The following is a 26,487-nucleotide window of genomic DNA, read 5'->3' on the forward strand; positions in this document are numbered from 1 at the left end:
CATAGCATTTGGCCTCAGTACACTAAAACCGGTGCTTAAAGGGCTCGCTTCAGACGAGCTTGTGTAGAAGTAAAGCCAGTGTCTGATAGCAGGTAGCGGCAGAAAGCCTCCTAAGCTGTTTACCTACTGTATTTACAGAGCAGAGTTTACACACATTTTCTAGGCTGACATAAGTCCTTCTGACCAGAGTTTTAGGTAATGGTTCACAAATAAGGCACATGAAGTGAAGAAGACACACATATGGTACAGTTGGGTTTTTCTATTTTTAGGAGGGGTCAAACTTGTGATGGAAATCATCACATATTCCTATCAGGCGCCAAACAAAGTGTGAATTTAACTTAAAAAAACACACACACACAACTGTAGATGGATTTGAAGTAAAAGCGGACACTGCAGTTTATTTATGTTAAAATTAAACAATCAAGTTTTTCTCTTCTTATCAGACTTCTACCTTTTTTCTTCATGGTGTTCTGTTGTCAATGAGATGGTGAGCATGGATGATGGGGTAAAATAAGCAGATAAAAAAGAAAAGGAGGAGGGGTGGGAGGTCAATGTATGTGGTTTTTTTTTTTCTTCTTTCTTTCTGAGCATCCTCGGTGGTAGCAGGTCGATGGGGGGAGGGGACGTTTGTGAGGAATGTAGGGAGCAAGGCCCTCTCACCCTCTTGCCTTTTGCCTTCCCTTTATTTTCTTTCTTCCTTCTCTTTCCGTGTCAAGATTAGGTGTCACTGCTCCTGTGTGCGTGTGTGCGTGCGTGCCTCGTGTTTGAACCCTGACGTAGGAGAGCAAAGACGTTTGTTTTGATGACTGTCAGCGGACCTTTCTGGGTGGAAATGTTTAACCACAGTCCAGTTGCTGTTACAAGCTGCTGGAGAAGGACTCAAGGCATTATTAAAAACAGACAGGAAGCATATTTTGGGGCACAGATTGCCCTGCTGCAGTAAAAGGTTTCAGGTGAAAAGAAGGATTGCTGCGACTGTGTAGTAAAGCTGGTTTATAGAATCTCATTAGGTCTCTCCAGAAAGGAACAAGGAAAAAAAAGACAAAAAAAGAAAACGTATGATAGTAATAATACATTTTAAATGGTGACAGAGGTGTTTCAGATGTAAAGGTGGGTCTTTGTGATTGCTCACCAGAGGGAAAACAAAAACAGGCTTCAGTCACTTGACTGTGTGAAATTCTTCCTGAGTAAAGAACGTGACTTGTTTAGGCTTGCTTGCAATGCTTGCTGGGAAATCCTGGAATGTGTGGAATGGGGGACGGTGGTGCTTCTGCAGCTATCTGACTGCATAGAACAGCAAGTATCCTGCAGTGAAACCCAACATGTCAGCAGTGCTTTTTGAGCAGCTTAAAACCTCAATCAGAGAATGCACGGTTAAACTCCAGGCAAGAGAAGCTAATTAAATGATTACATGAACTCAATTACAGAGCAAACGCTGTGCTTGTTTTGTTTGTCATTTATTTTTGGAGCTACTGCTCATGAGTTAATGTGTTTGATTTAGTTTTTGGTAATGTACATTTTTGAAAAGGAAAAAAAACAAGTTAAATTATGTGATGCATTTTTATAATTGATCTTAAACCAAGCAAATGTGTATTTCTTTTAAATAATTTATTTAACAGGTTTATGAAACCTTTCTCATTAATCTGCTGTCATGTTCCTCTGTCACCCTCTCTCTAAATAAAGTCAGTTAAATTTACATCTTTGTCTGTTTTTTATTTTTCTTGCAAAAATATGGGTTTATATGAAATCACACGATTGCACAGCAGATGCAGCATCCTCATAAAAATATAAACTGCCCTTTATACTCCAGTGACAAAGTCTAAAAAGTAATTAGAAAGTAGAGGGTGGAAAAAAAACTCCAAAAAACCATGAAAATTGGCTGTTTTTGTACCTAAACTTTGAAATCCCTGCAGGCCTCAAACGGACGGTTTAGCAGGGTGCACTTACAGCTCCGACAGTTTTGATGCACAAACAGATTTTCGCTCTGGATCTTGTTGCAAAATTGTGTTGCATTTATTAAAAATATTTTTTTTTTGATTTTTTGGCAAAACTTACAGAACTCCATTTTTAATTTGAGAGGAAACTAGAAAGTTTACAAAGATGGCAAAAATCCTGCCTTAAATAATCAACTATTGTGAGTACGTGTGAACCGTATTGGTGTTATTGTTTCGTGGAAAAAATAAAAGCATATATTTGGGTTTAAATTTCACTTGGTGTAGACTATCCAGTCAAGTGGAAGACAGGGAAAACACTCAGAGCTTCACATGCAGTGAGGAAAAATGTTTGTAAATGCAAACAATGACACAGCAAAGGCATAGGATCAACAAAGTGAAAATCATTAGGTTTGAAATTCATATGGCAAACATTAGGGGGTCAAACTCATCTGACTTCATGGGCCTTATACAGCCCAGTTTGACTGTAAGTGGGCCGGAGCAGTAAAAACCACCAGTAACTTTCAAATTACACCTCCAAGACTTTCCATTTGTTTTAGTGTAAGTAAGCACAATTTATTTTTAAATGTTTATATTCACTGAACCTTCCCTTTGCAAAGTAGATGATGAACAAGAAATAAAATATGATTTTTTTTTTAGTTTGTTGTGAACAATAGTATCTTATTTGTAGGCTCAGATCTAAAACCACTTTGGCATTCCATACATTTTCACTCTCGTGCAGTGATGCTGCTTTCGCTGCATAACAAAGCAAATAACTGGAATTATTAACGATTTCTTTGGCATTTTCACACTTTGCAAAGCCATTCAGTGTGGTGCCATTTTTCACATTCTAATAAATGCAACAAACAGTTCAGAAAGGCCTCCAACCAAAAGCGAATTAGCCACTGTGTTTAAATCAAACAGCAGGTTCTGGATGCTTCGACGGTGTGATGAGCTCTCTGGAGAGCAGACATGCTGTCATCGTTCAGCCGGGGTGGCATGTTAACCCTGACTGATGATAAAATACATCTAAACTGTGGCAGTAATACACATGTTGCATATATTGTAAAATATTTGCATAATTGTTCCCATTATATGCTTTTAGAAATTCATAACCACAGACTCTTTCACCACGTTTGTGCACTTGGATTTTGAGTCACATTCATTTCCCCCCAAAACAGAGAACATATACATGTTTTAATGGATTTCACCAACAGTATTATGGCTACTCGTGTTTCAAGTTCTACTTTAATATCATGATAAAAATCATTGCTGTGAATTTTGTTTGCCAAAAATAATGCTGGTGTGAAACTCTATTAATGTCATGGCCCTATTGTGGATCCTGATGGCACTCCTCTTCCTCCTCTATTTAAGCAGTTAGGCTATTAAAGGAGCGATCAGACGCTAAATTATTTTAAAGACAAACAGTTATGATTCGCAGTTCTTCCATCAGAGAACGGTGTGGTGGCTATTGTGTGATGCGTAGGGTAGATTTGTATGTTAGTCTGATTTTTGGACAAGTCTAAAAAGGAAATTATTGTATTTTAGGCAGGGAACAAGTTTCCTATTTTATATAATCTCTTTTGTATTTCAGCAACTTTCAAAATATTTGAAACAGGAAGCAATGCTTTATTTTCAAATTAAAAATGGGAGCTGGTACATTTGAAAAGAAAAGCGAAACTTGTCGTTTCTCTCGGCTCTTTTCTTTGCTGAGAGATAAATGAAGATGCACAGCCTCTCTGCTGATGTGCTGACCGTGCCCATCATTTAACCCTCTTCAAAGATTCATCCCTGCTGCAGAGAGGCAGTTTAATGCCATCCAAAGGACAGGCGCTGTAGTGCAGAGGCAACTAGTGAATCTGACACAATCACAAAATGCTCGTTATGTGCTGACGTGATAAATGATTAATGATGAAATGAAAATTTACCACAGCGACAAACTGATCATCAGAGCCTGGTTTAGTTTCACTGAACATCAAATAGCAGCGGACGCCGAGTGTGGGTTATTCTCACAAAATGCATTCATTCAAAAGCAGATTAAACAGAAGCGATCAGCTGATTTGTGCAGGTGAGAAAATACAACAGGACAAAGCGAACACAATGACTCAAGAAACAGCAACAATAAACACGGTTGACCAACAGACAATGGGCAGGCAGAAATCCAAATAAACCAAAATAGCCCCGATACAAGAAGTGAAATCATCAAGGAAATGTTTATGTGCCTGTTTTGACAAGGAGGAGGAGGAGGGATTGAAAACTGAGCATTGGATTTACCTCTCGTGGCTTATCTGAAAACAATCTGAAGCAGGCAGTGAAAAAACGCAAAAAAGTTCAGCTGTGTTAATCTTAAAGCAGCTAAAAGTTTGAAATGTTTTTAAAACAATGATGACTTTAGATTAAGTTAGATTCACGTTTAATCTTCTCACACAGGAGATTCCATCATCTTTACTAATGCTCTAAGTAGTTAATAAATTAAATAATAAATAAATAAAATAACACGATCAGCACATCACTGCGAAGCTGAAGTTTGGCTCCAGAGTGAAGTGTCACTGATGGTAAAGGATTTCACCATTTTCACCATCGTGACACTCTGATAGAAAATTCATCCACAATCACACATGAGCGCTGAAATCCTACAGTAACAACGGAGAGAAAGTGTGCGTGTGTGTGCGTGTGTGTTCCTGAGATACAGAAGGAGAACAAATGCTAAATGTTCAGGTGCCCTGTGTCCTGCAGAGCCACACATATTTGTGAGTGTGTTTAGGTGTTTGCTCATGGATTGCATCATATCTGTTTATGTTAGTGCTCTCCATGATGAATGCATACCCAGATGGAGGCTCCTGATATTAACATCTGCTTCTGCTTTGATGTATTCAAAATAAATGTAACTTATTTAAGTTTAACGATCAAGACGAGCTTCTGCAACAGCTGTGAAATAAATGTTTCTGGTATAAAAGTGATGAGAGCTTTACGGAAGATTAAATATTTGTTTAAGGAGACAAAACTATTTAATATGTTTGTTGTGGGTATAAAAATAAACTCATTCAACCACACAAGAATCAATCCTCAGGTGGGCTGCAGAGGTGATCAGGCGCCACCCACTGGACAAAAACTTTAATGCAGAAAGTAAAATCTTTAACTACACGTTATTTTTCCTAAAGTATGCTACATTGCTATATTTTTAAGATTTTGCCTCCTAGTTTAAACGATCTGTTGCTGAGCTTTAAAATAATAATACTTATATTTTTGTGTGAAAAATCACATCTAAAAACTGTGATTGCAACAACTACAAAAAAAGCCATTGTGAATATTATTTCTCTCACTTAGATAAAACTGATTTATATGCTTATTTAGGAGCTTTACTTCATTGAAAACAATAAAAACGGATTTTATGAATGTTTTATTGAACCAATTCAACGGATTATGGAGTAAAGCTCCTTTTTTTGAACATTTTTTAAAAAATAAACCATTACATAACCTTTAAAACTAGAAGTAAAAACACTGAGTCTGTTTCTGTTTGAAATCCTAAACTGTCAGCGTGTTTGAGTTTTACCAAAAGTTACATTCTGCATGTGGAGCACTAAGTTAATTTCGTGCTAATGTGTGCACCTTAGGTTTACAATAAACCCTTCATGTGTGCACGGGTACAAGCAGCCGTCTTCAGTGTGTGAAATGTTAATGACAAGAAGATGCACATTACTCTGTAGCTTCTTCATCCCTGAGTCTGACTCTGCCGTCACTGCAATGGAAGAAGCAAATGAACTACTCATGAACTTTTTAACATGAACAAATGTAGAGAAGAAATATAGTTTATCATAAAGATCTGTTACCTCAGTTTTTGTTTGTGAGAGGATAGCTGTTGAGAGTAAGCGGCGATGACACAAAGTCTGGAGATGCCTCAGAAACAACCTCGTGGGGCATCTGAGAGAGAAAAAAAGACTCTCAGGATAAATGATGAAAGAGACAAACATCTCCTTTCTGTGATGTTTGACCAAAGAAGAGGGCTGACCAGGACTGGAGGAGCCATGAAGAGGTAATTGACGGGGTAATGCATCAGATTCAGGCAGGAGGAAGAGTACAGATCTGCATAGCGCATGAGCTGGCTGGCGAACAGCGTCTGCCTGGAGCCGCTGCGCAGGAGGCTGCCCATCTGGCCATATGACATGTCCATCCTGTAGGTCAGCAACTGCAAGTATAAAATAAACAATGCAGTGGCTTAATGACACACATCACATCGACGTCCTAGATTTTAAATGTTGATGAGTGAGAATATACCAATCTGACTTCCTGCTTAGTCCAATTTAATTCTAAGAAAGTTTACTTTTTTGGGAATAGACTTCTTATAGACAGAGGGAGTCAAAAGTCATAATCTACCTCTGACGTGTTGATTTAAGGAGATTTGTGTTACGCTCAGGAGCGTGCAGAGGTGTCCCTGCAGTCTTGGAGACCACAGATTTTATCTGTTACTCGGTCATTAGTGTTACTGTCCTTCTACAGTTTTCATAGCAGAGTGCAGTTGCTGTTGTGTTGGAAATCATGTCGCACCATGAGTGTCCATGGATGGTAAATTTCCACAGAGGAAATGTGTCAGTGTACAGTTCAAGTCTCTGGCATGAGAGACACATTCCAGGAGCATGCTCATTCTTGCTCATTCAGGGATGATTTCTTGTTCAAAAACAGCTTAATTTTAACCGTAAACTTTTTTGTACTGTTTTCTTTTATTCTGTCCTTTTAGCGGTAGACTGTATATGAAAGCTAGACACAACCTCAGGGTCTGAAAACTAAAGCATATTTTGAAGTGCCTTAAACCTGTATTTTTTCCAAAGGCCAGCAGGGGGCATCACCACCAGCTGGCTACAAGTCAGAATGTATAAAAGTCTATTATAAAATGACTCCCTGTTCACTTGATTTATGACCTCAGCGAACACTTTTATTGTTAACACTCATGGTTATAAGTTTTAAGTCTTACTGAAAAGTTGATTATGGTCTGGTTTGTGGAAAGATTGGGTATCCTTCAGTATGACACATGAATGAGTTATATCCTCAGGTTTTTTTGTAGCCAAACTCACCGTTTGCTCCTCACTACCACTTTTGAACAGCCTTTGGTGGACTCTGTTCCATCTTTTTCATACAGTCTATGGTACTGGGCGTGTCAGTGTAATCGGGGATCGTAAACAGACTCCGAACAGTTTCCATAAAATACAAATCAGCACATGATTTCAACATCGAAGGCAATTTTATGTCTTCCGTACTGTTAACATGCCAACACCTGTATTTACTATTAAAAATACACTTATTCTGTGAAGCTTAACACTATGGGTGGCTTGTGCCAACTAGTGCTGCAACTCTGTGACTGTGGAAAGTTACTCAATACTTTAAAAAGAGTAGTTTTAACCATATGTAGAGCGAAGGAATAGAAACACTGTCAAAGTGGCGAAGTGAACTGTAATGGTGCTGAACGACAGTTACGCTGGACAGACACATTTGGGTTTTCTTCTGCTACAATAGTGAAGCATTGCTATCGTAGTGGTAGATTTTAGAAGTGCATTTATGCATTTAAAATGACATAAAATGTATTCCAGGTATATCCCAGGAAATATGAGACATATTTATTTCATGGTGGTGATAATTTAGCTCCCATGCAGGACTTTGAGCTTTCAACATACAGAGAATGAGGCAGAATTTGAATCCAAAAAAGCATTTCTAATACCAGCTGAAGGTACAGTGTAGGTTGAACGAATGCATTGAACTTTACGCGCATCCACAACTAAGGTGTGGAAATCTTTAAAATACTGTGTTGTGGTGTGCAGAGCTCACCTTCATTCTCATATGAATGGAACTGATGTCATGATATTCTTGACTGGTGGTGTCTGGGTGCCTTCAAAAGACACATATAGAAAAATGAACACGTGCTATGTCACTTTATCTAACTGTGTCACATGTAGGAAATGGAAAATCAAATGCTAGTCTTATCAGCATTAGTGTTAGTGAGTAAATACGCAGCGAAGAGTTCTCTTGTTTGGAATCTCAACAGCTGCAAAACATCAACAAACTTGTTTAATTTCCGGTAAAAATGCATGAATTAATAAAAAATTAAAAATCTTACATATGGTTACTGAATAAAATGTTAGTCTATCCCATCTATTCATGACACAAGATGGGATTTTTTTTTCCAAAACTGGGGCTTGTGGGTGCTTGTGCTCCACCTGCTAGCCACATATAGAACCCTGCATCTTATGAGAACATGTTGATTATTACATTGGGTTTAACTATTTTAAATTATAGTAATGGTAAGGCACACCAATCTAAAAACTGCAGGTCTGAATGCGTTTCAAATCTAAACATATCTACAGGAAATATACCGAAACAAAAAATAGACTCACTTGTTAAGTTCAGCTAAGTAGAGATCAAGACACTTGAGCTCCTCAAAGATATCTGAAAAACCAAGTACTGCATCAAAACCATGACACCACAGTAAAACAGCACACAACGAGTGGATCATTGTTCTTACTTTTCCTTTCCTCCCACACTTGCAGCTCTTTGGTGAGCTCAGGAACGACCAGGAAAGTCTTCCAGCCCTGTCGCTTCTTAGACTTCAGGATGTCGCCAAAGATGTGATCTCCGACATAGAGGATGTCCTTGCCTATGACGCCCAGCAGATCACAAACAATGTCTGATGAGCCTGTAACCAGAAAACACAAGTTAAGCAGCTGAACTGAACAGATTTGAACTTTACTAATAAGGACAAAATAGTCGAAGGAAAACTCAATGCTGTCTCACCTCCTGAGTAGACTGTTCCATGCTGGAGGTCACCGGTGTATGTCCCGATGCGAAGCTTTCCTGTGTTCTGTGTATAAAAATGAAACAGATTACTGGAAACTGTTGATGCTCAACATTGTGATGCAACTCTTCAAACACTCTTTCACACCGTGTCCACTTGTCTCAGCACAGTCCCCTCTGCAAAGAACAGCGGCTTTTTGGTGTCCACAACGACAAGGTCGAAATACGAGCGCCAGCTCTTTTTGGGGCTTCCAGGCTGGAAGGAAATTTTTTTAAAGAAATGTCACTCTCATGATTCTGTTTAGAGGACAAAAAGTCCAACCACAGTTGAAGATGCCTCACCTTCACATTACTTTCCAGCAGGTATGTCATGATGACCTTAATGAAGAAGGTAAAGTGTAAAATATACAGTTAGAATGATTTATAAGGCAGAATTATCATTTACAATGATCTCATAAACATTAACAGGCCGCTTCATTAGGTCTACCTATTCAACTGCTTGTTAATGCAAATATCTAATCAACCAATCACATGGCAGCAACTCAGTGCATTTAGCTGTGCCAGAACCCAGAGAAGCCAGACTACTTTGAGCCATAAAGGAAACAGTATCTCAAACAACCACTCATTACAAAAATGCTATGTAGAAGAGCATCTGAATGAATGCAGTCTTGAAGCAGATAGGTTGCAGTAGCAGAAGACCACACTGTGTGGCTCTCCTGTTAGGAAACTGAGCCTACAATTTACACATTTTCCACCAAAACTTGACAAAAGATCCTTTAACATTGCCTGTTCTGAGATTTCTTGATTTTGGCTTCAACATTCAGACTCAGAATTTGTTCATATGGACCAAAATCTCTGAGGAAGGGCCTTGTTGAATCTATGCCACAAAAAATTGAGGCAATTCTGAAGGAAAAAGGGGTCCATCCTAGTAATAGCAAGGTGTAGCTGACGATGGGGGCATTAATTTCCCTTTGTAGTTGGAAGGTTTTAGTCATGGCACACTCACCTCGGTGTAGTAGTAGTCACTGTTAGTGGCGAGGAAAACCTTGGCCACCTCTTTGATCCGGGTGAGGAGCACAGGGAGGTTTGGCTGTAAACATTTATACTTTCAGTGTTTCAGTCTGCTAACATAAACTCAGACTGATAAGCTTTTCAGTTTACTCACATCTCTGACAACGTATTTCTCCAAATTCTTGGTAGTTAATTCTTTCAAGGATCCCTAAAAAACAGTTTGAACATTTTGTAATTTTGAGAAGTCCACACATTTTCTTAGTGTTTAACGTTGCACTTTGGCGGGTTTTGTGAACTCACCGTATCATGAGTGTAGTCCACGGCATCTCGAACATCCTGGAACATGCTTCTGTACGACATTAGCAAGTCACCGTGCTGGAAACCTTTCAGGAGGCTGGAAGAGTTTAACACAGATATGGAAGGGACAAAGATTTTATTTAACAGTGAATATTTCTCCAAGTCTTGGTGGGATGATAGTATAATATAATATGGATAAAATATGTGACTTACTTTGTGTATCTGGTACATCCAGTAAAGAAGTCAACCAGGCAGGCGTAGAGATAAGTCTCTGCAGGGTGCATATAAATCGTAAATTGTTTATAATGCATAGGAAAATTTGAAAAATTGTAGAAAAGCAAAGACGCTAAACAAAATTTACACAGAGTATAGCAGAGTGAGGATTTTATACCCGAAAGATTGAAGAGAGTGTTCAGGATGTAAAAGCGATCAGTGTCGTCTCTCTGGATGAACATGTTCGGGTAATATTTGTGAATGTCTTCACTGTGGCACAAAATGATAACAAGAATCAATGTTAACAACCCAGATGCACTGACTGGCTGCAGAGAAACAAAAACATTTTTGCAAACGTGCGTGAATTTACATCTAGTTTGTGTAAATTCTTAGTTTCGAACTCACTTGCTTGTACTGACTGCTGCGATTTACAAGCAAAAAAGAAGAAGTTGACAGCCATTTCAGTGAGACAATATAAAGGCCAAAACAAAACTACTCAATTTTGAGATTTTTTTTTCTTCCTTGTCTGTTGGATATCAATGCAAACCGGTCTTTGTTCAGTGAGGTAATATCTCATTTTCATATTTAAAAGGAAACCTGATGTTGCTTTTTTTATAACAACAAAAAAAAGGTGGGACTTAATTACACAAGTGCGATAGCTGATGTTGATAACTGTTGACATTGTGTCAATATCTAACAATTTTATGCTGACTTGATTTTTTTAAAACAAGTTTATGGAATTACAGCCATGTTCATACACATTCCCCCATTTTCAGAGGCTCAACAGTAATTGAACAAACCAAAATTACTTTATATATAAGAATTGCTTATAATACTTCAATAAAAATCCTTTGCAGTCAGTAACTGTCTGAAGTCTAAAAGTCTAGAAGAATTGATGTCACCAAGTGCTACATTTCTTCCCTGAAGTTTATTTGGGATTTTCAGTCTGATGATGGCCTTCTTCACTTGCACTGACAGCTCTTTGTACCTCCTGTTGAGAGTTTCAAGTATAGTTATGCACTTGGACCAGGACCTCACCTGGCTATAAAACTGTCAGTGAGCCCCCTGTCACAGAAAATAAGGGACTGTGTATAAAAATTACTGTAATGTAATTTTTGAATTAAAGCTGAAAGTTTACAAGTTAATCACATCTTGATTGTTTAATTGAAATTTAACTCTAGTGGTATATATAGAGGTGTATATTATTACTTCATTATATATATATATATATATATATATATATATACACATATATATATATATATATATATATATATATATATATATATATATATATATATATATATATATATATATACATATATATATATATATATATATATATATGCTGTGTTGAATCCAACTGGGTTTTAGTCTTTATGTTTCTGTCTCTTTCTTTCTCCCTGTCCTCACCTCGATGATCTCTATCATTCCAAACAGTACAAAATAGATTATGCAAACATTTTTTTACTGTATTCAATTGTTTCTGACTTTACCCTTTGAGGAACTGAAAGCCATGACTGCAGACTAATATATTTCCATTTGAATCCACCTTCAGGAGGTTCCCATATGTAGTGTCAACCACTAAACCACTGAGGGGGAGAAAAGGGGAGAAGGTTAATCAATAATAAACAAGAACAAAAAAAAGAAGAATTGATTGGCTACTTCATTGTGGCGTAAATCGCTAGAGAGACTTGGAACTAACCGAGTGGGGAAGCTGGGGTCGTACTTGTAGCGCAGAATCTCATGAGGGTATCCAATGGACACCATCCTGTCTCGTATCTGCTCAAAGCCCAAGCTCTCGTAGTCGGGAGACTTATACGCTGCAAGCAGAAATGCACACAGCGAAAGCATGAATACACAATCATCCACTGTTGTGCAGCTTGTTTGAAAGGAAAGTCAGAAACTATAATGAAGAATTCAGCACAGAGAGTTCAAAGTTATGAATGAAGACAACATGTAGCATCTTCAGGGTGATTTAATATTTTATACACATGCTGTAAAAAATATGATAAGCAAAATATAGTTTAAAAATGAACAAATATAGATTAAGTACCTTATACTTCATTCTGCTCAGGGAAGGGTTTTATCCTTTGTTAAGTAATAATGACTTTATTGGTTTATGCCGTAAAGCAGCTAGTAACAACTTTGTAAGTTTTTTTTCCTGACATTTTTTTATTGCTATCAGGTAAAAATATACCAAAATAGTTTGGAGAAATTTAAAATGCATCCCAACAAGAGCTCGGGTCTCGGAAGTTTAACATAGCAAGAAATACCACCTATCTTGAAGATTAAAAAAAAACACTTCATAAAACTTGGCGGGGACTCATTTTCTAATAAATAAACTAAAAATGTCACTATTACCTGAATATTTCTTAGGTCAAAATTGTTTTATATAGTCACTCATTAGATCTTGAGTGTGCTGGAACAGTGAAACTCCCCTTTTTATCAGTGTAAAGACGTTTAAAGACACGACCTCTGAGATATGAGGACACTTCAGTTTTTCTACATAAAAGACATGAAAGACATGAAATCTAAGAAATAATTGTGTAAAATTACAGAAAGTGTTCTGGTAGTTCAGTGCCTAGAAAAAATTAAAATGTTTTAACTACAGTGGAACTAATAATTATTTATTTTGCATGTCTGTGTGTAAAAAATGAAAAGAAATATTGAAAGTGGATAAACAGGACAGTTTCTGACAGTTAATTGTTTATCTGTTACTTTGGTGTTATATGAATGGTCATCGAGACGTCTTTATCAGCAGGAAAAACTCTAAAATTTATAAAACAACATTTAAAACAGCAACATTTATGCCCACTTTGAATATTTTCCAAACTTGTCCAGTGGGCTGCTAGAGTTTTTGCAAGGCAGATTTTGTTCTATAGAGTTTAGAGTACTTGTAAGCAGTACTTCAATTATTTTTTCTTAGACATATTCCTCACTTGCTGTTGTATTTATTCTTGTGCCCGAAAAACATCTCATACTTACAGAAATGTTAGTTTTACATTTCCAGCATTTGAACATGAACAATGAGACGGGATAATCAATGGAGGAAGTTCAGTCATGGTATCCTGTTGGTATCTAGACCATTATACACTCTATATATTGTACTATAGATAAATAGGTGGCAATTTTTTAAAAGTGTGCAGTAAACATAAATTAAACAACCAAGTTAAAGTAAAAGTAAAAATGACGTTATTACACAGTTATACATAAACTGTACTGTTCTTGGCCACAAAAACACAGCGAAAGTGTATCAACTGTAAACATTGTATAGCTGGCATAATCACAACACTGCAAAATTAAGGATTTGTAGGTAAATAATAATCCCATGACTCTCTGTGCTAGACACAGTCATGTTCCTCAGAAAGCAAGGAGAAGTACAGATAACTCAATATCAAATAGAAGAAATAAAGACAATTAAACTTTTTTTTTTGCTTTTACTTACTTGCTAGCGTGTAGTCCATGTCGAAGCCATAGCATTTAATATTTTCCAGCGTCAGGCTTCTGTTGACAAACACCCTGTGATCAAACAGAAACACAGCTGAAGGCAGACAGTCATAGAAATTCATTTTTTATGCACTAGGGTCAATTTGATGTTTTCATTTATCGTAATGGGGTTCCTAAAGTTCAGTTTGCATCTTGGCTTTTTGACATCAGGTCTGCCCTGAGATGTGGATTAAATGAATCTTCAAGGGGCAGAAGTCATTTAGTGTGTGAGGCTATGATTTAATTTCTCTTTTCCACCAAATAAATTCAGAGACTTCCATACTTAGTTTGAACCTATCCTACCCTTGAAGTCCCTCAAGTCGGGGTGGTGCTGGGTGGAGGCTAAAGATGTTATCAAAACCAATGTTATCACAGATGTTTGAAATGACTGCCAAATACTTAACATGGTGTATTTTGAACAACATATTAAAAATAATCATGACGTATTTTTAACACTGTCATTTATTTTCTACATCACTTGCCCCCAGATGCTACCTTTTAACCACACAGAGCAGGGAGGCCTGTCTGCAGCACCAGCATGGCCCAGTCTCCTCAACCTTTCCTGACAGTTCATACATATAGAGTTGCTGTAAATAATTAATCTGCAAGCTCTTGTTCTGTGAATGTGTTTCTCCTGAGTTCCACACAGAAAATAAAAGCTGTCAGCGAGGGAGTGTTTCTGATGCAGGAGCACTTACTGACAGGAAGCAGCTGAATAAGCTGATGATTCAAATAGTCATACGGGGTTAGAGTGCAAACTTTCAGAATACAGAAATAGGTCAGAATGTCAGAAAGCACCTGAAGTTGTGGAAATATACCAGTGGATTTTTTAAATTTATTTTTTGCATTTCATTGTCTAACTTATTATATGAGCAACAGTATTCTTATGATGTATAAATACGTAATTAACTTGTGATCAGCAAAAATGCAAAGAAAGAGCTGAAACTGACGACTTTTCTTTTCTTTTTGTGTTCTTTTTTTAAAAATATATTGCAAAAACCTTAGAAATTCTGATCGTGTAAATTCATCTTTAGGTTAAAATGTGTTTCAATTAGCAGCACTTTACATATTAGTGTGCAATATTACCCCAGTTGAACTTACTTTTGTTCAAGGCGCTTCTTCTTCTCCTCGGTGGAGATGCTTGTGTCCATTGCCTCCATGGTCCACACCTGCTGATGTGCAGCTCCTCTTTTCAAAGAGGTATTTAAATTCTCAAATGTACACAAAACTTTGTAGGCGTGCCGCTGAGCGTCTTCTCTGTTTTTGTGCACATGTTGAAACCCCTCCTTTTGACTAAGTGCTCATTAATGACGTGAACGGCCGTGGGACACGCGTACGCAGCCTGCCGCCCCCCTGCATTGACACCCATGGTGCTGCGGAGCTTTCAGCTTGGAGTGGGTAGATTGTGTTATCAGAGGCACACACATGTGCACGGGCTACATGTGTGCGTAACTAATGGGAGTTTCCTGATGGCTGTCAGTCCCGCTGCGACTCGAGCAGCTCAAGTACACGCTGTATGTATCAAAGCAAAACATTTCTGATATTTGATTTATGAATCATTTGGTTTGCGTTTCATGTGCAGAAGCGTTATCAGCAGCACGCGCTCAAAGTAACAGCAACAATTTGGAGACATACTGTCCAATTTCACCCAGAAACACATCCTCATCCTCACATTTATGCACAAAGCAGACTTAAGGGTCACCAGGAAGAGAAAAAGTGTATACAAGCATCCATACATTGGAAATCATTTTAATTTCTCTTTCAGTCTCCCTCTCTTCGTTTTTACACTGTTAACTTCATATGTATATTGTCACACAGGTGGATTTACGTAATTGAATGTTGCCATTTTGTTTATGCATTGTGAATGTAAAAGCCCAACAAGGGAAAAGTGTTGGAAATAGGCAACAGCTGTATACTATGTGCCGCACATCAGTTTCATGCTCCATATTATATATGTTTAACATATATGTTAAACTGCATTGCCCCTTTAAAAAAAATAAGAAAATACGTTTTCAAGTATGCTTTTAAATCTCTTCACCTTTTAGTAACTTACATCAAATTTGAGCTTCGCAGTTTTTTTTTTGTTTGTTTGTTTGTTTGTTTTGTAGCAAATATTATTTGTAAAACTCATGTTTTGTACATTTGTGGTTTGTGTACTGCGGTTGTTTCACTATGTGCTGTACTGTAAGTCCCTTTGGGCTGGGACTTATCTGCATGACACACCACCATGACATAACCAACCCTCTTTTTCTATATATAGTGTCACACAGGTGGAAAAACGTCATCAGTATTTAAACGGCACTCCAGTGATACAACTGGTCAGGGTGGAAAAAGACTGTGGAGCAGTTTCAACTATAGAAATGCATCATGTTTCAGAAGAGTTAAATATTATTGTGTAATTTATGGTTGATTTACCACATTTGAGGAGAAATTAAAAATCATAGCTTATAGCAAAAAGCACAATAGCAAACACAACAATATTTTAAGGTCTGATATTAAAGTTTTAGAGTAAAGTAAGAAAACGCAAATAGAAAAAAATGCTGCTACAAATCACTTTAAAATCATTTTTTTAATAATCAAACAAGAGTGAAAGATCTATAATGTGTCAGTAATGTCAAACTCACAATATGAGTCATGGGCCATATGCAGCCCACTTTGATCATAAGTGGGCTGGACCAGTGAAACTCTCCTTTCTGTCTGTGTAAAGACATTTAACTACACACTGAATCCCTAAGACGTCTTAACATAAGAAAAAGAAGTGCAGTTACAACAGCACAGCTCAGTTTTTCTACGCCATATACTATACTGTTGTAGTAAATGAAAGAAAGTTCGGGCATAAACTGTAAGAAAATGTGTAACAGAAATGTTAAAAATTACAAAAAAAGTTCAGGTAGTTGGTCATTTGAAAACAGAAATAAATTATTCATTGACAGAAAATGTCCTATTTTATATTTTTTGTTTGTTTGTTTTTTATCTTACTGTGTACCCATTGTAAAGAAAGAAAAAGAAAAAAACTTTTTTATAGTAGATAAAATGACTTTTCTTGTTTTTTTGTATTACACAGTTATTTTGGTGCAGTATGAATGTCCTTAATCAGTAAAAAAAAAACCCCAAAAAAACACCTCTGTGCTATGTCCTTGATGACCAGTTTAATCCTAAATATTTACTAACGTCATTCATATCCTGTCCATCTGACATGCAGTGACTAATTCAAACTGCACATTTAACAGCATATTTTCATTTTTTTAAATAAATCTAATCACAGTTTGGTTTCGTATGATATGATTCTATTGGCGTACTTCTCAGTGACGTCTTGTCTTTTGGGTTTGCAATGCATCTTATCAAATTCTGCAGCGATCTCCAGCGGTGTCTTATTTTTGATCTCGGGGACATTGAACTTCAGATAAAGCCCACCGATGAAGCAAAAAAACAGAAAAATGAGAAAGCAAAAGCAATCCAGTTTCTCCTGGAAATAAAGCATTTGGAGGCAATTTGTCAGTCCTTGTGCTTGACACATTTCAAATGATCTTAAAAATATGCCACATTTTACATACTTTTAACATACTTACCACTAGGATGGGGAAGACCATCCCAACCACAAACAGGGCTAACCAGTTGAGGCTGCAAGAGATTGTGTACGCAGCCGAGCTGAAAGGCTGAGCAAAGAGTTCCCCTGGAAGACTAGGTGTAACTCCAACTTTGGGGAAAATGTACATGCTACAATAAGATCTCCTCATTGTTTGGTCAAAAAGAAAAACTTCTTGGTGTTAATTTTACAGTCTTTAGAAATATTAGCTTGAGAGATAAACGTACCTGGACCAATGGCAAAAAAGACTATACAGAGGAAAATGAGGGCCATGCTGCAGTACGGCATCCAGGAGACCCGACTCTGAGGAAAACGAAAGGGTTTAAGTTTGTTTATTTATTCAGATATGCAGATGCATACACTATCTGTCAAAGGTTTCAGAACACCCCAATTTTTCCAGTCATTTATCGCAATTCAAGTCATTCAAGTCCAGTGAATAGTTTGAAATGGTACAAAGGTAAGTGGTCAACTGCCAGATGTTTGTTTTGTTTTTTTAAAGGTAAGGTTACCCAAAACTAAAAAATAATATACATTTCAAAATTATTTAAAAAAAGTATTTTTTGGGGAACACAAAATGGGTTAACAATTTAAAGCTGTCCTTCAGCAATGGAGGTTGATCAACCCTTGAAAGCTGGTGCTACTAATTGCTACAGGTGTTCCAACTTTTCTGGATTACTTGCTGCCCCCTCTGTCTACATAAAAGCAGTGCTGGAACACACTGTGGTACCATGCCCTCGTGAGCATCAGTTGAACAGTATTGTACTACAGAAAGTGTGTGGCTACAAAAATGGCGAGAAAAATGGAAGAGAGACAGACCATCATAGCACCTAAAAATGTAGGTCTTTCCTACAGAGAAATTGTAAAGAAAGTAAAGGTGTCAGTGAGTACAGTTTCCTTCAACATCAAAAGGCACTCAGAAACTCAGACAGGAAGAGCTCTGGCAGACCCAAAGCCACAACTGAATCAGAGGACAAGTTTCTGAGAGTTAACAGTTTGCGTGATAGGCGGCTCACAGGACAACAGTTTCAAGCACAAGTAGCAATAAGAAAGCCATTTCTAAGAATAATCAGAATAAGATTTAAAAAAAAAAGGCTTGCCTGGGCCATGAAACACTGCCATTGCACTACTGAAGACTCGAAGAAGGTATTATGGACTAATCAAAATTTGAAATCTTCCCATCATAACTACCCTTTCGAGTAGGCGAAAGGATGGTTTCACAGTGCGTGGTATCAACTGTCAAACGTGGGGAAGGAAATTTGATGGTCTGGGGCTGTTTTCCTGGATCCTAGTTCGGCGACTTGTACAGAGTGAGAGGCACCCTGAACCAAAACGGCTACCACAGCTTTCTGCAGCCCCAAGCAACACCCTCAGGTATGCGCCTAGTTGGGGTTTATCCTACAGCAAGATAATGACCCAAAAGATAAGTCCAAGCTTTATCAGAACTACCTCAGGAAAAAAAGAATACGATAATAAGCTTGAAAACATGGAGTGGCCAGCACAGGCTCCAGACTGAAACCCCATCAAGCTGGTTTGGGATGAACTGGAAAGAAGAGTGAAAGCAAAGCAATCTACAAGTGTCACACATTTATGGGAACTTCTGCAAAAGATATGGGAAGAACTTCCTGAAGAATATTTGATTTCTATTGCAGAAAAAATGCCACAGGTGTGTTCATCTGTTATATCTGCCAAAGCTGGCTACTTTGATAAATCAAAACTTTAGAATACATTTTGGTCTATAAATTGATTCCATGCTTTCTCTTTTAACTCAAACAGCTTATTTGTACTATGCTTTCATTTCAGGGTGTAATGAGACATTAAACAGCGTAATTTTCAATTAAAAATGGAAAAAATAATGTGTCCTAAAACATTTGACTGGTAATGTATATATAAATATATTTTTAAAAGTGGTGAGTTTTGCATTGACTTACTTGCAGGTACAAAGTGATGGTGAGGAAAACTAGTGTCACAGACATTCCTGCGTAGCTTCTGAAGAGCAGGACTGTTTTTCCTGTTCTGTTAATAATCATGAACTGCAACATGAGAACAGATTTAGCCTGCTGCTGTAAATGTTTTGCACAGAATTAAAATTAAACAATTAATTAAACAGCCACATGGGGGAGCTGCGATTACACATGAAAAAAGCTGCCACAAGGCATTCACATCACTGGTGAGACCTCCAGACGTGTTTTTCCCTTAAATGATTTGATACATCAGCAGGAAGTAAATAAAACAAACATTAATGATAGAGTGTTTACAGGATGTTAAACACAAAGTTTCCCTAAAATTGGCTTGTGCTAAGTGACTAACATTTCAACAGAAGTCTGAACAAAGAAATTAGGTAGATAATTATATTCAGTCCATATCAGGTGTACAATGTATAATTGGTTGATTAGCACTTGTAATATATTGGACGATGAGTCATAGGACACAAGTTGCCCTTGTTAGTTTTTGTCCACTCTGGCTCCACCTGCTGAAATGCTAGTCTGTTTGCACAAGTAAACACCTTTGGATCAGTCAGTGCTGCACTACTTTTTGTCCTTTAAAGTTTGTCGTCCTTGAGCTGAGCACCTATATTTTGCTGAACAGCCCGTTTTTATTGGATACAAAACATGATTGGATATCAGTGAAAGAGTACTTACACAGGATACAACAGTAGAAAATTCACAGAGCCCTGTCCCCAAGGCAGCGTATCGTAACTTTTGTTCTGGGATTCCCGCCGCACGAAACACATCAAAAGAATAAAAGTACACCTGTAGAGAAGTTAAACATACACAGATAAGAAACTGTGTAATGTTTCTATTCATTTTACTGAAACTGGCCAGTTTTACTGCTGAATATTTCACTGTTATTGTTAGTTATGTATTTATTATATTTTATTATATTTAGACATTACAGGATTTTTTGAAAGAACATACTCTAAAAAAGGAGATTACAGAGACTGGTGAAAGAAAGACTCCTCTCTTTCTAGCATATACACTCACAGCATTGATGCCACAGAGCTGCACTGAGGTGAAAGTTACAGCGATAGTGATCAGCTGCCAGCGGACCGTTTTGTTCTGAATCAGCTCCAACACTGAGTAGCTGCGGACACTCTGCAGGGCAGCTTTCTCCTCCAGCATCTCCTCGATCTCTCTGCTGTAGTCCTTATTGCCCCAAAGCTGCTTTAAAGCTAAGGTGGCATGAAAAAACATGAGATTTAAATGGTAAGTTAACAGTGACTAAGTAAAAAAAAATCCCCTAAGGCTAAAAATGTTTTTGCACACCCTTTTCACAGGCTCGTTGGTCTCCTCTGTCCAACAACAGGTAGCTGGGAGATTCTGGCAGGAAGAACAGGGTGATGAGTTGAAACAACCCAGTGAAACCGATGAAACCAAGCAGCCAGGGCCACAGCTTCTCTGTACCAAGTAACTCACTGCAAGTATAACATCAATAGTCAAGTTATCACAGGTTAATATCTAAAATAGAAACATGCTTCCAAAAACACAGTTATGAAAAGTTTTAAAGGGCCAAATATTTTTGCATATAATTCTTTCATACATGGTAACAAAGTGCAATAAATTGCACTTAAATAAATTGGAAATAATACGAACCATAAAGGACTGTTATTCAGAAATACAGTTAAATACTATAAAAACCTTAAAGTAGTGATTTTGTGTAGAATGCAAATAAAAGCTGAATGCAAATGATTTTCAAATTTCAGATTTTGTTCAAAATAGAAAAGATATGTTGTTTAAAATTTCATGTAAAATATTAACAAGACAGCTCAAAAAAGCTGGGAATGTGCAATGAAAGGCTGGAAAATTAAGTTTTACTAAGGAGTTGAAGAAACATTTTGCATCTAATTAGGCTAACGGTAACAGGTCAAAAGAACATCTTACAGAGAAATGGGCAGATGAAATTTACCAGTCCACAAAAAAATGTCTACAAATATGTGAATATGTCCCACATTGTAATACCACATGATCTGACCCTTTGCAGTCCTGTTGCATTGGCTGCAGTGACTCAGTCAAAATTAAGACCTGATTGAAATGCTGTGGTGAGCTCTTAAGAAAGCTAAATGAATGCCCAAAGCAGTGCTGTGAAGAAGAGTGAGCCAAATTTCCTCCACAATGAGAGAATGATGAAATTATACAGAAAATGATTACTTCTGGTTATTTCTGCTGAAGGTGTTAGAATCACGAGATGTACTTAGTTTTTCACAGGACTGTGAGATACTTTCGTTTTCACATGTAGGCTACCTCACCTGATCCCCAGCAGTTGACCAGAGAACTTCCCCAAAGACAAGAAGGAACCAATGGATACGCCAACAATCCCTTTTAGCTTCCGAGGAGTGATTTCCATGACGTACATTGAATAAACTGCAAGACTGGCTCCTAAAGTAACAGGAAAAATCAACAACACCCACATACACAATCTGACCAGATTCAATGAGGTGACAGTTTGGACAGCCGGGAAACTAGCTCCAGTGAGTTTGCTCAAAAGGTTACCTGAATTAATGCCAAAGAAAAATCGTCCTGCCATGATCATCTCAAAGGACATGGCTGTTTTACTCAAGAGCATCAACACGCTGCCAAGTATAGCCACAAAAGTGTTTAACAAAAGGCATCGCTTTCTATGGGACAGGAAAACAGAGACTTAGAGCCTGAGGCCAACGCAGAACATCTATTTATGCATGTCTTTGACAGTGCCATGTTAATAGCTAAACAGAATATGGAATTTTTATGCTCATGTACACCAACCTGCCAAATTTTGACGCCAGTGAACCAGCTGCTAGCGACCCCAGTAAACCCCCAACACAGAAAATGGACACTGTGAAGGACCAGATGAGCGAGAGCTGCCATGGCTCCAAGGAGAGACCGTATCTTTGCACGCATGTTTGCTTCACCAGCTCCTTTATCAACTACAACAAGGTGAACAGGAATAGACTTGTCTATGCATGCTGAAAATACAGCTTAAGGTTGTTTGTATTTTAATTTAGTAAAGTATCTCACTTACAACAGAGGGGGAGGTCATCACAGACATGCTGTATCCATAATGAAATGTCCCACCGATACCACACACAAAAATGGCAGCAAATACAACAGGATAAGCTACCTGTAAAAATGTTTTAAAAAAATTAAGCAAATGTTTTTATGGAAAATGTAGGTACATTTTGTTTAACGTCAATCATGCTAAATAATCAAATTTTAATTTTTCAATACCACATTTCCCTAAACTTACATCTGCCAGTCTGTATGTTCAATTATTATTATGGATTGTGTCAATTCTCCATATACAGCAGTCATTTTCATTTTTTTATTTCAAAAAGAAATAATTGTTTTCCTTTCATTTATATGCTTGAGCTAGCCCTTCACAAGTCAAAAAACATAATGTAGACATAAAAATAGTTTTAACTGTTACCTACCAGGAGTCCTAAGTGCTGCATCATTGTTGTAGGTCTGTCGCTTTCAGGTGAGAAATCTTTTCAGATCATTTACATGGATGCAGCACACATTTAACTGAGCGGTGAAATGATTAACTTTTTTGTGGGCCAAAGACTAAAGGTGTTTAGAACAAAAACAACAACAAGTTATGTGTCTGATGTGGAATAAGTCATGTGGGCATGACTTTTGTTTGCTTAAGGATTCTGGATTCTCCATGTGTATCTGCCCTGAGTAAGGCTAGTCCTACAACCAACCAAGATGTGTTTGAGTGTTGCTGTGACTGTACACAGGGTGCAAGATGGGTCCTTTCCAAACCACAGCTGCAGATTTATTGGGGAAGGTAGCACATCGTATGTCGCTTGGATGATGAAACTTAGCCTATTGGACTCCATTCCCTAGATTTCACTTCATGTGAGTTTCCTCTTTTCAACACTCTCCCAATTCATCCAGTGACCCTGCTTGGCCAGCGCTATGGCTCTGGCATGTCTTAGTGTTTCCTCCTTTCGACGCACCTCCTCCACCACCATTTTTTGACGTTCGGTTACAGATTGTTAGGATGCCTGGGTCTTTGACCCAGGGTTTTTTGAGTTTATTATATTATTTATCATTTCTAGTCTTTTGGTTTATGTCTCTGTCTTCTCTAGTTGCTCTGACTCCCCTGTCAGCTGTATCCCCTTGTCAAGTTCGCGTCTCTGTGTATCCTTAGTAGCTATATCCCCGTGTCCAGTCAGTGTCTGTCTGCCCTGGTCCCATGTCTCTGTTCCCTCTGTTGCAGTGCCTGCATGTGAGTCTGTGTCTTTAGTTCAGTCTGTGTTATGTTTCCTGTTTTACTTTGAAAGTCCGTGTCTCATGTATATGCGTCTGGTTTTGCTTCCTTTGTCTCGTTAGGCCTGATTTGCCCCAGCTGTGTTTCCCTCCTGTTACCCATTCCCTGATTGCTCCCCCTGTGTATTTAAGCCCTGTGTTTCTCTGTGTCTGTGTCGTGGTCTACCCGCATTTATGCTGTGTGTTCTGTCTGCCTGCTCATGTAAGTTTATTTGGCTTTTCGTTACGTTTGCCAGCAATAAAAGCTGAGTTTTGAAATACACTTTTGCCTCCGAGCGTCTGCAATTTGGGTCCTCCTTACCACCACTCCTGTCTGCACACAGCCCTAACCTGACAACAGATGCCTGTTGCCACAGAGGTGTTACTGCTCCAAGAACAAATCCTCTTCTGCCAAGTTGGACGTGACCCACCACATCACAATGGTGAAGAGCAGATTTGGCCCGTGGCACAGCTGTGGCTGGGGTCCACTTCCTCCCTGTTGCTAGGGTGGGAGCAGTGCCTCTCACTATTGGGTCCTGGAATTCCGTGAGTGAGATCTCAAGCCTCAATTTAGGGATAGGCAATGACAGTATCCGTTCACTGTAGATTCCAACTATGCTGAGGAATTTGGGAAGTCTGAGTCACTTCTTAACGTAGGAGCTCATTAGCCTCTCTAGTTGATTGGCATGACTGAGTGAGACCTCGTACATTGTCAATGGCCACAGTAGTCTGGGTAATAACCCAAACTGGAAGCACCAGAGCTTCAGTTTCCCTGGGAGTGCAGGGTTGTTAATCCACTTGAGGTCATTAGCCATGTTCTGCCTTAGTTGTTCAAGTTGCCACATCTGCATTATACCACTGTCCCAGGCTCTTGATGGACTTCTCTAAGACTGTTGGAATTGGTTCTCCACTGATATAGAATTGCTCGGCTGTCAGTTCTCCTTTTATGATGGAGATGCTGTGAGATTTACTTGGCTTAAACTCCATTCTTGCCCATTCGATGTTTTCCCGGAGCTTCTGTAGCAATCACCTAGTACATGGTTTTGTTTTTGTAATGATGGTCATGTCATCCATGTAGGCTCTAATGGGAGGAAGACGAAGGCCACTACTGAGTCTCTCACCTCCCGCTACCCACCAAGATGCCCGCATGACCAACTCCATTGTCATGATAAATGCCAGAAGAGAAATCATGCAGCCTGCCATAACTCCAATTCCCAGGTGTTGCCAGGCTGGGGTGGTGTTCTCAGCTCTCACACAAAACTATAAATCCTGAAAATAGGTCTTGACCAGTCCTGTGATGTGGTTTGGTACACTGAAATAGTTGAAGGCCATCCACAAGATCTCATCCAGAACTGACCAAAAGGCCACATGAAGGTCTCTTCGTTCTTTCTTGGCAGTTTGAATCTGGTGCCAGATGACGGTGGCATGCTACAGACATCCCGAGAAGCCCCGGATGCTGGCCTTCTGCACTGATCTGTCAGCATAGTTATTTCTTTGCAAGAAAGTAGATCGTCTTTGGACCAAGACACTGAAGAAGATCTTTCCCTCTACGTTCAGCAGGCTAAACTGACGAAAGTGGCTGATGGATGAGAAGTTCTTCTCCTTAGGGATCAGAATACCTCCTGCTCTTCGCCAAGCCCTTGGAACCACTCTGTCAATGGAAAATTGTACTTAGTAGTCAGTATAATCTTTTAATGATATAAGTTTGTATATGGTAGAATACTGCATGTAACCATTTGTTTATTGAAAGGATGTCTCATCCTAGGAAGTCTGCAACATTCCAGGGTGTTCTGGCTTTCACCCCCACATCCTAGGAGCATGGGAAAGTTCGTACCTTGTTTTATTGTTTTACGGTAGGATTAACGTAGTTATAGTTTAAGTGCTTTTTGTTTAGGTGAACTGCTGGACTTTCCAGACCAGCAGTTTTAGGGAAGTCATTCATGGGGTCACACTCTGACCACACACACACACATACATCTCCACATTTCAATGTATGGAACAAACGCTCACTGAAGTGTATAAATAAAGGACCAGGGCAAGTCCTCAGGGTCAGTCTCTGAGATTCACTCTTGGGGCTGCCCTTGCTAGCAAGAAATTCTGTGTGTTTCTCTTCTCTGATTCTCTGCTGAAGAAGTGTTTTAGAATATATCTCTTAACACACTCCTTTATGCCATGCTACCTCCATCAGAAGGTGAGAACTGTTTCTTTTATCTGGCAGGGTGTGGCCTGGGATGTTATGAGAGAAAGAAAGATGCCACTGAAAGAAAATCAAACTGAAAACTGTGCTAAAACAGCAAATACAAGGGTGAAAGTATAAGTTAAAATAGGAAAGCTTGTTAAACCTAAATTTGAAGCAAAGTCAGCAGGTTTTAAGCTGCATTTATCAGATTGAACTGGTGATTGTACAAATGTACTTTTTATGTCTCCATTAAATTTTATTTTAATTAAGGTTCATTTAGATAATGCTTCAAAATAACTGCTCAAATAAATGTCCAGAGTGGTTTTGAGTGGGTGCAAAGCAGTGAGACTCTTCTCTTCTATATTCGAAGAACTTCAAACTAAACTGTGTCAACAACTACCAGATATCCATAAGACAAACCCTAATAACCCTGGTGATCCCTAGCCCTTTTATTTAGCACCGCCAGAAGGACAAATGTTCACTTAATGGTAATGATAACAATAATAATATTATTAATATACATTCTGTATATAGACAGCCAAAGCGTCCCCGCACAGAGATGGAGGCAAAACTCATTCTTGTTTTAAGTGGTCTCCTGTGAGCCCTCCAGTTTAATAGAAGTGCAAAATGAATCAGTGAAGAGCGCCTTAAATGAAGTCAACCCGAGAAGCTGCTCCAAACAGAGGTGTCACTTAGCATTTTCATGAGTGCTGTTATTTTTCCATTGCATTTATCCAAACTGTCTTCACTTTTTATCCAAGCAGTTTCGGTTCT

At 38.4% G+C, this 26,487-nt stretch overlaps 2 protein-coding genes across 3 annotated transcripts; both read right to left on the reverse strand.

Moving 5' to 3' along the window:
- Positions 1 to 283: 283 nt before the first annotated feature.
- On the reverse strand, positions 284 to 14,991 carry nt5c2l1 (5'-nucleotidase, cytosolic II, like 1). Of its 2 annotated transcripts, XM_087843647.1 has the most exons (19): positions 14,823 to 14,991; positions 13,681 to 13,754; positions 11,938 to 12,055; positions 11,729 to 11,824; positions 10,411 to 10,502; positions 10,233 to 10,290; positions 10,023 to 10,116; positions 9,877 to 9,930; positions 9,718 to 9,801; positions 9,054 to 9,089; positions 8,860 to 8,967; positions 8,712 to 8,778; positions 8,443 to 8,613; positions 8,315 to 8,366; positions 7,749 to 7,809; positions 5,941 to 6,117; positions 5,762 to 5,852; positions 5,632 to 5,670; positions 284 to 1,305 (listed from the first exon to the last, which is right to left on the reverse strand). In XM_087843647.1, the coding sequence occupies exons 1-17, from the start codon at positions 14,879 to 14,881 to the stop codon at positions 5,763 to 5,765; spliced, it is 1,491 nt and encodes a 496-aa protein (XP_087699773.1). In that variant the 5' UTR covers positions 14,882 to 14,991; the 3' UTR covers positions 284 to 1,305; positions 5,632 to 5,670; position 5,762. The 2 variants fall into 2 exon arrangements, with proteins under 2 accessions (XP_087699773.1, XP_035762792.1); XM_035906899.2 differs by lacking the exon at positions 284 to 1,305 and having other exon boundaries at positions 3,540 to 5,670.
- A 1,823-nt stretch (positions 14,992 to 16,814) lies between these two features.
- On the reverse strand, positions 16,815 to 22,735 carry slc2a11l (solute carrier family 2 member 11, like). Its single transcript, XM_006788796.3, has 12 exons — positions 22,712 to 22,735; positions 22,303 to 22,401; positions 22,047 to 22,207; positions 21,795 to 21,919; positions 21,551 to 21,680; positions 20,571 to 20,719; positions 20,289 to 20,476; positions 19,947 to 20,057; positions 19,236 to 19,337; positions 17,535 to 17,610; positions 17,291 to 17,418; positions 16,815 to 17,187 (listed from the first exon to the last, which is right to left on the reverse strand). Exons 1-12 carry the CDS (start codon positions 22,733 to 22,735, stop codon positions 16,981 to 16,983), a joined length of 1,500 nt encoding a protein of 499 aa, XP_006788859.2. The 3' UTR covers positions 16,815 to 16,980.
- Between the last annotated feature and the right edge of the window lie 3,752 nt (positions 22,736 to 26,487).

This window comes from Neolamprologus brichardi, chromosome 7, assembly GCF_056152115.1.
Source record: "Neolamprologus brichardi isolate AB-2024 chromosome 7, ASM5615211v1, whole genome shotgun sequence".
Taxonomy (NCBI): domain Eukaryota; kingdom Metazoa; phylum Chordata; class Actinopteri; order Cichliformes; family Cichlidae; genus Neolamprologus; species Neolamprologus brichardi.